We start from the raw sequence: 14,314 nt of genomic DNA, 5'->3' as shown, positions 1-14,314 counted from the left end.
TTGTTTAAGACAATTTTAAATGCCAGAAGGCAACGCAGGCGAATGCAACAGTCCATATTGAATACTGTTATTGCAAGGAGAGGATTACTTTTGAAAGTTTTTTCATTTATTCTTCTTCTGGTTTCCCTTGACGAGAGCCAGCAAGTTACTGTATTACGATCGTGCCGGCGTTTCCAAACCCTAACCCTAACCCTAACCCTAAGCAATTTATTGTCACCGTCGGATTCCTCTTCTCTCAAGCTTTCGGGCAAAACGGGTAGATTTGTCTTTTTTATTAGTGCGCATGCGTAATATATGCAAATAATGCAAAATCCGTTAAATTAATTTATGAATTGAGTTAGGCGCGACAGTAGCACAACGTTTGAAACCAAGTCGTGCTACTGCCGTGCGGCGCGGCAAGACCTGCCGCGCTAAGTAGTCGTGTCGAACCTAATTCAGCCGTGCCGCGCTTAATGGTTTCAAACGGCGTGCTACTGCCGTGCTTAAATCGAAATTACTATTTCATTTGAGTTCGGCACGGCAGTAGCACGACGTTTGGAACAGGCCTTAGAGTCTGTATTTACGACCGCTCTTAGGAATAAAAAAAATACAGTCAAATTCTCAATAAAAATACCTCGCCTCACTTCTAAAGTGCATCGCTTGTTGTCTGATCGCTTACTGTGTTGAAAAAAACCCATTTTAGCGAGCTATCTATTTCTACGTTTACTACAAGAGAACTTATAATTTTGTCAAGATACTTATTAATTTGGCAAGATGATCATCTCACAGCTGGAGCTTGGGCTGCCTGTGATCATCCAGCTACCCCTTCTGTAGGAATTCCTCTCTCTCCCCAACTACCCTCTGCTTAAAAATTTGAAGATGGTGGCTGAAATGTCATAAAAACGTTGAAAAAATACTGAGCGCTTGCTTGCTAAAAAAGCCTGCACCGAAAGCTAATCGTGCATCTTTACAACGAATTGATCAAGCTGATCGCTGACCTAAATGGCCAGGTGTATGAGTCAGCTTTACGCACATGTTATCTTGTGGCATGTTGTAAATGTCACATGACTGAAACCCGTAATCTACGATTTTTCAGTTGAGCAACTTCTAGGTGAACTGAAGCGAGAAGAAATGGCCTTCATGTCTGTGCTTTTTGCCATTTCCATCTTCGTTCTCCTTCCTATCGTAGGCTTTCTCTCCTTCAGCGTGTACGTTTTTTATCGACACTGGCGTTACCAGCATATCCCGGGTCCAACAAGGGATGGTTTCTTCTCAGGCAATATACCGTTTATTCAAAACGAAACAAGACGCGTTCCAGGGAGCGGTAGGCTTATTTTATTAGTTCGCCTTTCGAAACATCTATAGGTCAAGGGGTAGATCTCGAATTTAATTTTCGTAATGAGTTTAAGGTTTATTAACTTCTGAACTCTGTTTAACTCAATTTGGTAAACCTTTTCTAGGTAATCGTATGATTTCGAGTGCAATTTGGATTTGGAGAGCCTAAGTGGAGAGCCTAAGTGATTAATTCAAAGATAAAAGAAAATTGCATAAGCTCGGAGAACAAGTGCAATTTGTAGGTCTCACAAGTTGATTATGAATATAACAAAAGGATGTCAAATATCTTTGAAACTCATATGCTATATTCGCTTTCTTTTTTTTTTAAAGGTATAAATGCTTGTCATTTTCAATGGTATCAGAAGTATGGCCCACTGTTTGTTTTTTGGATCTTTCATGTACCGATTGTAGTCATTGTTGATCCAGACATGGCCAAGAAAGCCATAATCACGTTAAATTTGCCAAAGGCAAGTCGTGTGTATTCCAAAGTCGCCAGCGTGTTTGGGCAGCGTGTCTTGGGTCGCGGAATTTTAACGGAGATTGATCATGAAACCTGGCATCGCAAACGAGCCATGCTAAACCCAGCATTTCACAGAAAGTATCTGATGAATCTGATGGAATCCTTCAATTCAGTTGGAGAAGAATTTTTGGAGGAGCTCCGCAAAAAAGCTGATGGGAAGACATCAGTTAGAATGGCAGATGAATTTGCAAAAGTTACCCTAGACATCATTGGAAAGGTAGGGATTCCATAGTGACCAAATGTGACCAGTAAGAAATTTTGAGTCATGTGTACTGTGGGTAGTGTCAACCGACATATTAGCCAATGTATCGACTGACTATTGACCAATGCATGGGCCGACTATTGACCAATATATCAGTCGAAAATTGGTGGATACATTGGATGATAGTCAGTCAACAGACAGACTGACCATCCATTGGGACTTGATCACTGCATCCACTGACAGGGGGTCAATATGTGGCTTGTTGAATGTTGATGAAGTGTCAGTGATCTCTTGTCAAGTGTTGGTAATATATCTGTCAAGTGTTGGTGTATCAGCAGATGATAGTCGGTGACTACCTATCCATCATCTAGTCTGTGTAAAGCACATGAAACAGACTTTGATCTTAACTTCTCTCATTGACTACCTTGCTCTGGAAGATTTCCTCTTCCACAAAAAAATCAATTTCATCCATGATCTGTGACTGAGAAGCTGCAAGACAACATCTCAGTCAATTTTAATCTGAGATCTTGGTATTGGAAGGCTTAATGGAGTGGTACCTTTTTCTCTGTACTCCTGCATCTTTGACTCCCATCTCCCGCCCTCCATGACAAACTTGTATAGGTTCTATAGTTGGCAATCATTTCTTCTATTCTGATATGTGACCTTAGTATACATTTCAGGGGTGATACTGAAGGAGAAATTACAAGCTCGTCAGTCTTAAATGCTTAACAGGGTTACCAAACAGTAGAAATATTGAAATAAATGTTCTCATTTTAGGTTGGCTTTGGAATCAACCTCGGCACTATAGCTGACCCTAATTCTAAATTTCCCAGTGCAGTGTCCAAAACATTGAAAGGAATAGAATCAAGCTTTCGAAATCCATTCTGGAGGCTGCAATTTTCCATGTTTCCCTTTCAAAACTCTGTTATTAAGAGCATTAAATATTTGCGAGCCTTTGCTGCTAAAGTTATTGAAGAGCGTTGCTCTGCTGTAAGGAATGGAGAGGACACACCCAAAGATGTCCTGGAACACATCCTTAGAGAAGCAATGGAAAATCCTCATTTAGATATAGAGGACTTAATGGATAATTTTTTGACAATTTTTGTGGCAGGTACAGCAAACCATTTTTTTTAAAGATTATTCAGTGCACATTTTATGTTAATAGTACTTAGAATTGTTGATCAAATTTCATTCTTTCCATTTTTAATTGCCCATCTGATCCCCTAAATAGGTGTAAAACAGATAGCAAATGAGGATTAGCTACAAATTTATGAGCTTGAGTTGCTATTCATAATTGGTTGTCGGGAATATTTCAGTGGTATCTATGTGATACAATAGGTCATTTACAAATTACTTATGCCTCTTTTTCAAAACGAGGCCTGTAGCTCCACCATTTGTATGAAAATGAGTTAACTTTGCATGTGAATAAAAGCTTATAACCAAATGAAAGGATGAGCATTGCTTTGAAGATGAGGCCAACAGTAACTCAGAAATGGGCCATTGAAATAAGATGACCATACTTATGTACTTATGATGATGCCAAAGTGTGAAACAATGCTGACACATTTTAATTTATATTGAAAGTGTAGTTTTTGTAAATTGTAATTTTAATTGACTTGCACATTTAGTGGTTTGTAGCTGTATTGTATGCTGGCCTGGAAGGGACATTGACTTCTGCAACCTTTTTTTTTTCCTTTTGTACAACTTCTTTTATTCCTGGTTACTTTTTCTTTTCTTCTGTGACTTATTTTGGTTAAAAAAAACAAAAACAACAGCAACAACAACAGAAACAATTATGGCAGTGCGAAACATGGCTGATAAGATACAATATGGGTAGTGTGGGTTGCAGATTATAAAAATTCATTGGATAAAAAAAGAAGTCAAACGGTAGAAAAAGGAGGAAAGAGAGGAAATGCAAAAGAAAAAGAGAAGCTGTGGAAGAAAAAAAAAAGCCTTGCAAAAGAAAAAAAAAGTGTCATGGATGATTAACATCATCAAATCTCTCTCCTTCTTTGGTCACCCTGATCGATAATTAATATAAAATGTACCTTTTTCTTTAAATAGGACAAGAGACAACTTCTAACCAGCTTTCATTTACTTTATATGAGATTCTTAAACAGCCTGAGATTGAAAAACGGTAAGTGCATGTTAGGGTTTTTATTGGCTATATCCGCCTAGAATTAGATTTACAAGATTTCAAAGCCCTAGCTTGTCAAAAAGAACTATCTGCTCTTGTGGACAACAACTTCTCCTGAAGGCTTAAACCCAATTCTGGTATATAGAAGCTATGCATGTGTCAGTAAACATGCCCTTTGATAAGATAATCAGTATTCAGTTTCATGCTAGGTTCTAATTAAAAAATAACATAAATGTTTGCAATGTTGAGTTCCTAAGGTTTTCAAAGTTTAATTCTTAGGGTTTACAAGGTTCAATTCTTAAAGGTTTGCAAGGTTCAGTTCTGAGATTCATGTTCTGTTTCTTCACAGTGTATGTGTAAGTTCAAAATATATTTTAAATGGTTGGTTTTAAACAATTGCAATCATTATGAAATGTTTTGTTTTATTAACATTGATGAAACTTGTTTGGTTTTTTTTCCTCTATATAAACCAACAATGTTTTGACTTTAAACTTCTGCCATTATCACATGAAAATGATAAGAAGATAAAAGGTTACTCTCATATTATGCTGTTTTTCACTAGGATTTTAAAGGAGTTGGAAGAAATCCTTGGCAGCCGCAATGATTTAGAGTTTGAAGACCTAAGTAAACTTGAATACCTTGGCCAGGTACTGAAAGAAGGTTTGAGACTCCACCCTCCTGTTGCTAGCATCCAGAGAATGTTACCAAAGGGGGATTCTTTTGGTGGCTACAAACTCCCTCCAAACACCAATGTGACTGTGAGTTATATTGGAATCCAAAAGTCTTCCAAATTTTGGGAAAACTCTGATGTATTTGATCCAGACCGATTTTCTCCAGTGCACAAAGAGAATATTTTACAGTCCAGTTATTCACCATTCTCTCTTGGACCAAGGTCGTGCATAGGAAAAACATTAGCTCAGGTTGAGGCTAAAGTCTTGATGGTACGAGTGCTACGTGAATTTAAGTTTGAACTGCTGCCTGGGCAAACTGCAGCAGAAGAAGAAAATGTGACACTTAGGCCAAGAGATGGAGTCATATGTACTCTAACCACAAGGAAATAATTGGTAATTAGCTTTTTTTAATATAGATAGCAAAAGAAATGAAGGAAAGACTTGAATGGGCTTTTGCCTTTTATGATTCTAGAAATTCACATTGAATTTATTAATGAATTGACACAATTTATTGTGCACCTTTAATAATTAGAGGTGAAAATCTTGATTGCAAAAATACTGTTATTTCTTTGAATAAGCACCTGGGCATTCATTTAAAATTTCAGCTTAAAGACGGGGGCACTTATTAGAAGGAGAGTGCTTAATTAAGAAAGGATGCCTATTATATTAGCATAGCAATGCAACAATAATCAAAAGAGCAGATTAAAAAACAAAGGTGGAGAACTCTGCAAGCACATGGAGATAGAAATAACTGGAACAGAAAAGAAACTATTCTCCTGCATGGATTCTGAAGGTTTAATAGGTAATGAAGAATTGGCAATGGATGAAACAGGTTTTCCTTCTATCTCCACTATTTAAGGAAGGGGAAGGGGGGAACTTGTTTAAAATTATGGCCGGGGGGGGGGGGGGGAGGCACTTATTCAGGGGAGGGGGCTTTTTCAGGGATACACAGTCTTCACTTTTTCAAAAATTTTATTACATGTCATTTATCTCTTTCTACAAACAAGTACCATGATTGTAAACTTTTATAGGTTCGAAGATACATTCACAGTTGAAGGGAATAGACATTTTTGTTTTGAAATTATAATTATTAGCCCTTGTTGTTGTGTCAAGCAAAATATTCTTTTAACCCTTTAACTCCCATGAGTGACCAAGACAGAATTTCTCCCCTACATATCAATACAATATCAACCAGATAAGTGATGAGAGTAAAGAAAAAGACCAATTTGGGGATAATTAGTTGATCCAATACTAAATTCTCTGAACTAACACTATAAGAATTGTATGGGTTACGGTAAGGAGAATTACAAATTTGGTCTGGGAGTTAAAGGATTAAATTCTGAAGATGTGGTTGACACAAGTTAGGTTGGCGAAGTCTGTACGTGAGCTAAGAAGCTTATCCCAGTTTTCTCAGCACATAGTCACTAGGGGTTATTACTGTCACTCCCCCCTTGATGGAATGCCAGTTCATTGCAAGGTTCTTCAGGCTTCCCTGACAATTTGCTGGTACCCACCTATACTCCTGGGTAGAGAAAGGCACTGTTAGTAAGAGTAAAGTGTAATATACAGATTTAGCCAAGCCTAAAAGTGGAGCTCGCATTTTTTTTTCCAGCATGTCTCAAGGGTACAACGCCTTGCCCTGGCCATGACTAGAACGTGGGTTGTCTGACTTGGAGCCCAGTACACTGACCACTGGACTACTGGACAAAGCCATGGCATTGGTGTGCTTGCAGTACAGTTGACCATGCATGTCAAAAGTAGCACCTTGTACGGTTGTACATCCAAATTTTTTCAGCTTGATGGGCTACTACTATTTTGTATAATTATGGGGCTATGCTCTGCGAACTCTGCTATTACCCAGGAACACAACACAATTACCCAGCCAGGTCTTGAGCTTAGACCTCTTGACCTGAAGTCCAACACCACTAACCTATGCCTCCATGTTCCTTGGCCCTCCCTGCCTTGTTTCAAGCTTTAAATTAATTTGAAATGGTAAAATAAGGAAGAGGTATCAAGAGCTACTTTCCATAAATATAACAGAATTCTTTATTTGTCATTTTACTGGAAAAAGGTTGATAATTTTCTGTTAACAAATAGCAGACCAAACTTTTAATTAATAAAAGCATTAATTTCAAAAGATCAACCTCCTCTTTTGCTAAATAATGTTATCTGGTTGAATAAAACATCTACCATAATAGAGTGCCCATTTTATCTACCTTATTCTGGTTGCAATTGTCAGTAGTGATATTGTTAGGATAAGTTCCTGAATGGTCCCTAGAGTGAAGGAATTTATTACTAAGCTAATGTTTTGCTTTACCCAATCTTTTTTTTGTGTGTGTAAAAGCTAAAATGAGCAACCATGACCATCTACACATCAACCATGCTTTAAAACCTTGACCTTGTACAACTTTTCTCCTCAGCCATTCGCTTGCAAAAGCGAACCATTTTCCTTAAACACCTCCATATTCAAAGATATAACACTTGTATTCTGCTGGAAAGATTTGACACAGCCAGGCAAGGTTTGAATTCTCCACCCCAAGGCACTTATAACAACTTCAAATGCCTGTGGGTTGCCTGTGAGGCAAGGAGAGGGTGTTGTTGAAGTTTTGAATTGATGTGAGCATAGGCACCATAAAATAAACAGATAAATATCAGTATCTGGGCAACTGCCCACCTACCCCTCCCCTAACCCAACAACAGTCTATTGATAACAAATCAGGGTTAATGTTAGGTTAGGGGAGGGGCAGGTGGGCAGTTGCCCAGATACTGATATTGATCTAAATAAACTATATCTTAAAATGCAACATTTCCAATTCGACCTAAACTGTCTTAGCTAACATCTATTTTGAATTTGTCTCTTTTTGTCTAAAATTCTCTCATCTTGTTAAGAAAAACATACAACCATTAGTCTAAACAAAACTGCAACAACTATGGAATCGATAAAACTGTTTTTTGATTATTTAAAAAGTTATCATTTTCACAACTAATTTTAAGTTTGAAAGTATAAAATTATTAACCTCTTTGCAAGCTTAAAAATAATTATTTTGATTTTTACTTTAACCCTTTAACTCCCATGAGTGACAAAGAAAGAATTTCTCCTTACAATATCAATACAATGTTAACCAGATAGGTGATGAGAATAAAGATAACTATCAATTTGGGGATGATTGGTTGATCCAATACTAAATTCTCAGAACTAACATCATGAGAATTGTATGGTTGACAGTAAGGAGAAGTACAAATTTGATCTGGGAGTTAAAGGGTAATGTTAGTATCAACATCATCAACAGGAAAATGGCTGAGTGATACAATTGTCAGAACTTCAACCCTGTAACTCCCAGAACTGATTAACATTTATATTCTCTCTATAATATCCATGCACTCTCCAGCAAACAGATAATGAGAATACTTAAACTCATCTGATAGAGGTTGTTAACTTGATTTAACATCAACTTCTTGCAACTAATTCACAAGGAAATGTGGAGCAGCTAGAAGGGAGAATTAATAATCAGATCTTAGGAGTTAAAGGATTAAATCTCAGGTTGTGACCACAATTTATTGCAATCTATCATCTATTGTTAGTCATTGTATATGTGATAAGATATGCAGGATATGCAATGTCAAGTTTATAGAGAATGTATACATTACAGTTATTGCTGACCCCATTGATGCTGTCATAACGGATATTGGACCCTGCCTTTAGCGGAGGCATTTTCAGACTGCGGTCAGGAGGTAAAGATATACTATCTCCAGTGAGAACATGGGCAAGGAATAGCTGAAAGTGTTGTGTTTGAGCATCTTGGTACACAAATCCATGATGGCTATATGAAGCCTCACAGGCAAAATAGGTACCACGCCCCCACAGGCCGTCAGCAGAATAACGCATGTCAAACCCATCTTCACCTCTCCAGATGGCTTCAGGACTTGTTTCTCTGGTGCCATGGAACAGCTCTTTTTCATTGATGGATGCAGATCCTGATTGAAAGGGAACACTTGAGAGTTTAGTGTCAAAATTTACACAAAGAAAGGGTCAGCAACTAAGAAAGAGAAATTATAAAATCTTTAATGTATCCCTCATAAACACTAACCATTTTTCTCCTTCATCAAATGACGCTGTATGGCATATTTCCTGTAAAGCCACTTGTTCTGAACCCGCTGTATATCAACCACTTTTGCCTTCTTAAGACTCCTCTTCAAACTTCCCTGAACATGATCCCACTCGGCTGAACCTGGACGCACTCTTACTAATTCTGCACCATTGCTCTGTTGCTGCCAGTCACTTGGGACTGTAAGGGCTTCTTGCGGTATCAAATGTTTGCCACTAGAGATAACCAAAAAGGATAAAAAAAAAACTGTATCATTTATCCAGTAGTATTTTTAATTGACGCATTATTAGAGTTGTAAATATGGCAAGCCCTCTGCCATGAATGCAATTGTAAAAGAGGGTAGTTTTACTTTTTGTATGTTCCTGATCTTATATCATACTTTCACCAATCAGAAATCAAAGTGTAAACAAGTAAACTGCTTAAAGTGTGGAAAAACAGGTTGGAGTGGCCAAGTTGCTATTTTATTAGTATTGTATCTTGTTGGTTGAGAAGACTGCACAAATTCTCTGGACCAATCGCACAGCAAAGTTAACCCTTTAACTCCCAAGATCTCATTAATGATTCTCCTTACTGTCTGCTATAGAGTTCTTGTGATGTTAGTTTGGAGAATTTGGCATTGGATCAATTTATAATCCCCTAATCGATGTATTTTTCTTTATTCTCATCACTTGTCTACTTGATATTGTATTGATATGGTAAGGAGAAATTCTGTTTTGGTCACACATGGGAGTAAAAGGGTTAAGTAAAACCAAAGCAATTCAGGATCACTTTGACACTTAATTTAAAACTGACCAGCACAAAAAAAGGAATAACAGATAAAACCTTGGAAAATATGAACTGGACTACCAATAGCTTTTTCACTTCTGAGATTCAATAATGATTATACTGAATGATGATTAATTGTTATCCCTTTATTGATACATTCCTGTGTTCATCTTCCTTACTTGCTCATAGAAGAGATTTCATACTGATCCGAACTTGAAGTCAAACACACTTTCACTATACACTGGTCCTCTTTTCATCCTAGGTCTTTTTAGAGTTAATGGGTTTCCTGTTTATATCATCTGACCTAAAAACCCTTCAACTTTTAGATGCCTCCATTAACCCTTTGACTCCCACAAGTGACCAAGACAGAATTTCTCCTTACAATATCAACACAACATCAAGCAGGTAGGTAATGAGAATAGTGAAGAAAATCAATTATGGGATTATTAGTTGGTCCAATACCAAATTCCCCGAACTAACATCATAAGAATTTTATGGCAGATAGTAAGGAGAATTTCTAATTAGATCTTGGGAGTGAAAGGGTTAATTATGTGCAGTTTACCAGTATAGTTCCTTTTTCTAACTGAACCCCTGGAACAGGCAAGACAACCTTAAGAAAAAGATCTACAAGCAACACACCTGATGTTTTCTTCATTTCCTTCTGGAACTCGAAAGATATGGCTCTTTGTTCCATTGCTGCTGCAAGCCATTGTCATTTTTAAAAAATTAACTTTGACACTTTTAGTTGATCCTGGCAGTTTAATACCTATTACCCTGTCAGATGCAACTCCAGAATGATCTGACTTGCAGTCTAGGAATTCTTTTTCTAACACATTGCATTCAGAATCAGTAAATGGAACCAACTTGTTATCGTCTGACTCCCAAAACCATGTCACCCTTGGTAATGGAACTTTCCTTTTCAATTGTTGTGCCTGTGCATCGGGCTTGTTTCCAAGTTCCTTACCAACCATTGCAACTTTGTTAGGTTCATTGGCATACTTCTCCAACAGCAAAGTGATTTGAGTGGGGTCTGCATCAGGGAATACCTTTTTCAAAATCTCCAAATCACTTAAAGAGGCTGAGACTGACAGCCCTTCCTTGCTGCTTCTGATTTCTTCAATCGTTTGCACATCCTTGCTTGAATCTGAAGGTTCCACACACTGAACCACTGTGGAAGTCTTTGTACAGGAAGGCTTTACAATACTTTGTCTTTTTCTTCCAGGTGATTGGCCGGTTTTAGACTGATCTCTGTTTGATAGAGACTGGGTATTACTCTTGCCTGCACAATTTTTTTCATCAGCATCAATTTCGACAATCTGCAGCTTTTTAGGTTTATTCATTGATGGGTGAAGAACACCACCTTTGTAGCGTATACAAATACCCTTATGCTGTGAAGGTGAAGTTGTACCCGAGATACTGATGCAGTTCCTAGTGCGCTGAAATGGTTGTCTTGTTGGGCTTGCCACACATTTTACAAAAGCTATGTCACAATCATTGTCATCGGATGTACACTTTGATGATGTGATAGATCTCACTCCTTTCTTGTCAGAGTTTTTGGAACAAGTTGTAAATGATTCACTTTCATTGTTACTTAACACATTGGTGTTAACATCAATTTCATCCTCTCCTAACATTGCAGGTAAACTATCAGTTTCACTGCCACTGGAATCTCTTCTCTGTAATTTTTTGGGTGAAAGCTCTAATGTACCAGCTTCTACACTGCATGAGCTATTTTCACCTTTAACAACTGTTTTCAGTTTTGTGCTACTTTTTTTTTTAGTTGAATTTTGAGCAGGATTTGACCCAACAATGTTGTCCCCTTGAAGCAGCATGTCAATGATAACTGATAAGTAGTTAGCTTGGTCGGAAAAGATTTCTAAGTAATTCCTCAATACTTTACTGTCCATACAAGGAAACATTTCAGTCAGACAAGCAAGATCATCTTCAAACTTGTATCCAGATTTCAAATCTGAAGATGTATTATTCATGTTGCCTGCTGCACAAAAATTACCCTAAGCATCAGATGGCTGTAAGGCTTTTAAAATTCCTCTTCATCTACTTGACTATGCAATAAAATAATAACCCCTGCAATTTAATTAAAATGAGATCGATAGTTATAGATCAATAATTAGGACCGGCCTTTTCGGAAAAAAACTCTCTCAACATCAGGGGAAAGGGTCGGAATGACATGCACATAGGCGAATCTCAAATTCTTTCGTCAATTCAGTCATTGGGTTCCTGATCAAATACTGAAAAGGGACCAACGAACATCAAACCAATAAAAAAGGGGTAAAATTTCTGCACAGCCCATACTATTGTCAAACAAAGCTATTTTCCCAATGGCAATGTATTGATTTTGTCATTGTTTTCTCTATCCAAGAATTGAATGCATAATGTAGTATGGGGCTGTGCGAAAATTTTACCGATCTGAGCTCAAAATTTAATTCCGCAGATGAAAAAAATGTATATATATGTGTATATTAAACAATCACGACGAAAGGAATCGACGACGATCAAGCGTTTTGGTTTGTCAATTGAAGGTGTCACTTTAATTCTAACAGTCAAAAACCATCAACTTGGTCTCCGGAAACAACGAAGGCCTGGCTTTTAGGCATGCATGATATAGAACTTACGGTGTGCAAGGATCTGTCATAGTATCCACCTCATTTCATGGCCAGATAAAGTATATTTGTTGCTTAGCTGTAAAGGAGGGTTGTGTTCAATTTCGTTGAAATCGAACTCATAATCGTTAACTAGAGCTACGAACTCACCTTTAAATGTAACACTCTTCCTGATTGGCCAAGTATGGACCAATCAAAAATAAAGAAAATATTTAATATTCCTGTCTGTACAGGCATCCTGGGTAATCAATATGGCGGTCTCGTTGCTAACATAAACAACAACTGACTTTCGACCTGGGAAATGGTCAAACACAAAGTTACAGTGAAGTTTGGACCGTATATGTCATGTGGAATAGTTGAACATCGAACTGCACGTTTGGAGGGGCTTCAAGGTAAATGAAAAGTTAAAATGCCGTCAAATTTCTTCGTTCAGCAGTTTTCTTCATTTTAAACGAGTTGTACAACATTTTGGTTTCACAGCGCTCTTGAGAAGTGAGGGACACACAGTAGAATTTGTCAAAACTCGTGACAGAGATGACGTTGAACTGGTAGTTCACGGGGAAATAATTTATCGTTGTAAAATTCAGACGCTTCAGTACGGTAGGTTTTCACCTTTTCCAACTATGGTCAGTGAAGTACTCCCAAGTGACCAAGACATAATTTCTCCTAGCAATGTCCATGCCATATCAAGCATAAGAAGTGATGAGAAAAAAGAAAAGGATCAAATACAGATCAGACATTATTGGAAATGTATGGTAGACTTAAAAGAGAATTACCTTCAAATTCCTAGGGGTGGAAGGGTCAGGAATGATACTGATGCAGGGATACCAAAGAGGAAGAGAAATAGAAAGCTACCAAGTTGACAATCAGGAACATGTACTGCTCTTTGGCCTTAAAAAGCTTCATCAGTTTGATATTGGGAAAACAAACAGTGATGAATTAAAACTTAAAAAATAATGGGTCTCACTAACTTCCCTTTTGATCTCACAATCTCATTGGTCTTGCAAAGAGTCTCCCAATCTCTTTATTTGTGCATTTCTTACAGTGTAATCCCTTTCACTCCCAAGATCTCATTAGTAATTCTCCTTACTATCTGCCATACAGTTCTTGTAATGTTAGTTTGAAGAATATTGTATCAGACCAACCAATATTCCCCTTATTGGTATTTTTCTTTATTCTCATTACCAAGATATTGCAGTGATATTGTAAAGAGAAATTCTTTATTGGTTCATTATGGGAGTTAAATGTTTTAACCACAATTACTATTGACTGTGTTGCTAACACTGTCTTGTTCCCACTACAAATTTTAAAATGTGGGTCTGGTAGTCTCGGTAAGTCTCCAATTTTATCACCCACTGCCCCTCTAATATACTTTAGGCCTACGAGTTCCACTTGTTAAAAAGATTGCACTACTTTTGCAAAACCACAAATTTTATTAATTGATATAATGAGTGGTTAAGTAGTTTCCTAGTCCAAGAGCAATTTTCAACCACCTGGATGAGAATCTTATTAACCATTTGTAAACTTTGATTTCAGGGGGTGATGGAAAGCTTGATCCAATATGTAAAGAAGCCCTTACAGCAGTCAACAAAGCCTACTAAATGAATCATTATCTGAATTATATTTACCTGATAAGAAGTACTTGACTTTTTACAAAATTGATGTTAATAATTCAGAATTAACCCTCTGCCCTCTAAGAGTGGCTAGCTTTCTCACTACAGTATCATCCCTGAATCTCACATGAAGGTCACAAAAAAAGAGGAAATTACCATTAACTTAAGCTGCTCTTGATTGTTAAACAAATTCTCCTTGTCAGTATCTTACAAAATGTTTAAAGAAGAGTATTGAGAATATGGATACTGATGTTAAGGTGTAGAGATTTCATTATTAGATTGAGATTAGTAATTTTTGTATACTATAGGCTGTTAATGTAGAGAGAGCATTGAAGTTTTATGCTTTGTGTCAGTGTCTGTGAAAT

At 37.3% G+C, this 14,314-nt stretch overlaps 3 protein-coding genes across 4 annotated transcripts; 2 read left to right on the top strand and 1 right to left on the bottom strand.

Moving 5' to 3' along the window:
* Window positions 1-838: 838 nt before the first annotated feature.
* On the top strand, window positions 839-6,593 carry LOC131794644 (cholesterol 24-hydroxylase). Its single transcript, XM_059112175.2, has 6 exons — window positions 839-1,303; window positions 1,645-2,051; window positions 2,814-3,147; window positions 4,101-4,173; window positions 4,736-5,237; window positions 6,457-6,593. The coding sequence occupies exons 1-5, from the start codon at window positions 1,111-1,113 to the stop codon at window positions 5,232-5,234; spliced, it is 1,506 nt and encodes a 501-aa protein (XP_058968158.2). The 5' UTR covers window positions 839-1,110; the 3' UTR covers window positions 5,235-5,237; window positions 6,457-6,593.
* LOC131794645 (uncharacterized) lies at window positions 6,483-12,479 on the bottom strand. Of its 2 annotated transcripts, XM_066166753.1 has the most exons (5): window positions 12,349-12,479; window positions 10,355-11,800; window positions 8,933-9,165; window positions 8,506-8,819; window positions 6,483-7,418 (listed from the first exon to the last, which is right to left on the bottom strand). In XM_066166753.1, exons 2-5 carry the CDS (start codon window positions 11,701-11,703, stop codon window positions 7,389-7,391), a joined length of 1,926 nt encoding a protein of 641 aa, XP_066022850.1. In that variant the 5' UTR covers window positions 11,704-11,800; window positions 12,349-12,479; the 3' UTR covers window positions 6,483-7,388. The 2 variants fall into 2 exon arrangements, with proteins under 2 accessions (XP_066022850.1, XP_058968160.2); XM_059112177.2 differs by having other exon boundaries at window positions 6,483-8,819.
* A 103-nt stretch (window positions 12,480-12,582) lies between these two features.
* LOC131794659 (UPF0728 protein v1g117062) lies at window positions 12,583-14,308 on the top strand. Its single transcript, XM_059112193.2, has 3 exons — window positions 12,583-12,728; window positions 12,817-12,936; window positions 13,873-14,308. Exons 1-3 carry the CDS (start codon window positions 12,638-12,640, stop codon window positions 13,935-13,937), a joined length of 276 nt encoding a protein of 91 aa, XP_058968176.2. The 5' UTR covers window positions 12,583-12,637; the 3' UTR covers window positions 13,938-14,308.
* The last annotated feature ends 6 nt before the right edge of the window (window positions 14,309-14,314 follow it).

The sequence above is a fragment of the Pocillopora verrucosa genome, chromosome 5, assembly GCF_036669915.1.
Source record: "Pocillopora verrucosa isolate sample1 chromosome 5, ASM3666991v2, whole genome shotgun sequence".
Lineage (NCBI taxonomy): Eukaryota > Metazoa > Cnidaria > Anthozoa > Scleractinia > Pocilloporidae > Pocillopora > Pocillopora verrucosa.
Note: the sequence above shows the minus strand (reverse complement) of the source record. Positions and strands in the feature narration are given on the sequence as shown.

Coding starts and splice junctions, on each gene's coding strand:
- LOC131794659 (XM_059112193.2), top strand. CDS start 12,638: ATGGTCAAACACAAAGTTACAGTGAAGTTTGGACCGTATATGTCATGT. Junction 12,729..12,816: donor ACGTTTGGAGGGGCTTCAAG/GTAAATGAAAAG, acceptor TTGGTTTCACAG/CGCTCTTGAGAAGTGAGGGA. Junction 12,937..13,872: donor AATTCAGACGCTTCAGTACG/GTAGGTTTTCAC, acceptor CTTTGATTTCAG/GGGGTGATGGAAAGCTTGAT.
- LOC131794644 (XM_059112175.2), top strand. CDS start 1,111: ATGGCCTTCATGTCTGTGCTTTTTGCCATTTCCATCTTCGTTCTCCTT. Junction 1,304..1,644: donor AAGACGCGTTCCAGGGAGCG/GTAGGCTTATTT, acceptor TTTTTTTTAAAG/GTATAAATGCTTGTCATTTT. Junction 4,174..4,735: donor CAGCCTGAGATTGAAAAACG/GTAAGTGCATGT, acceptor GTTTTTCACTAG/GATTTTAAAGGAGTTGGAAG.
- LOC131794645 (XM_059112177.2), bottom strand. CDS start 11,703: ATGAATAATACATCTTCAGATTTGAAATCTGGATACAAGTTTGAAGAT. Junction 9,166..10,354: donor GGAAATGAAGAAAACATCAG/GTGTGTTGCTTG, acceptor GGTTATCTCTAG/TGGCAAACATTTGATACCGC. Junction 8,820..8,932: donor TTTGATGAAGGAGAAAAATG/GTTAGTGTTTAT, acceptor CCTTTCAATCAG/GATCTGCATCCATCAATGAA.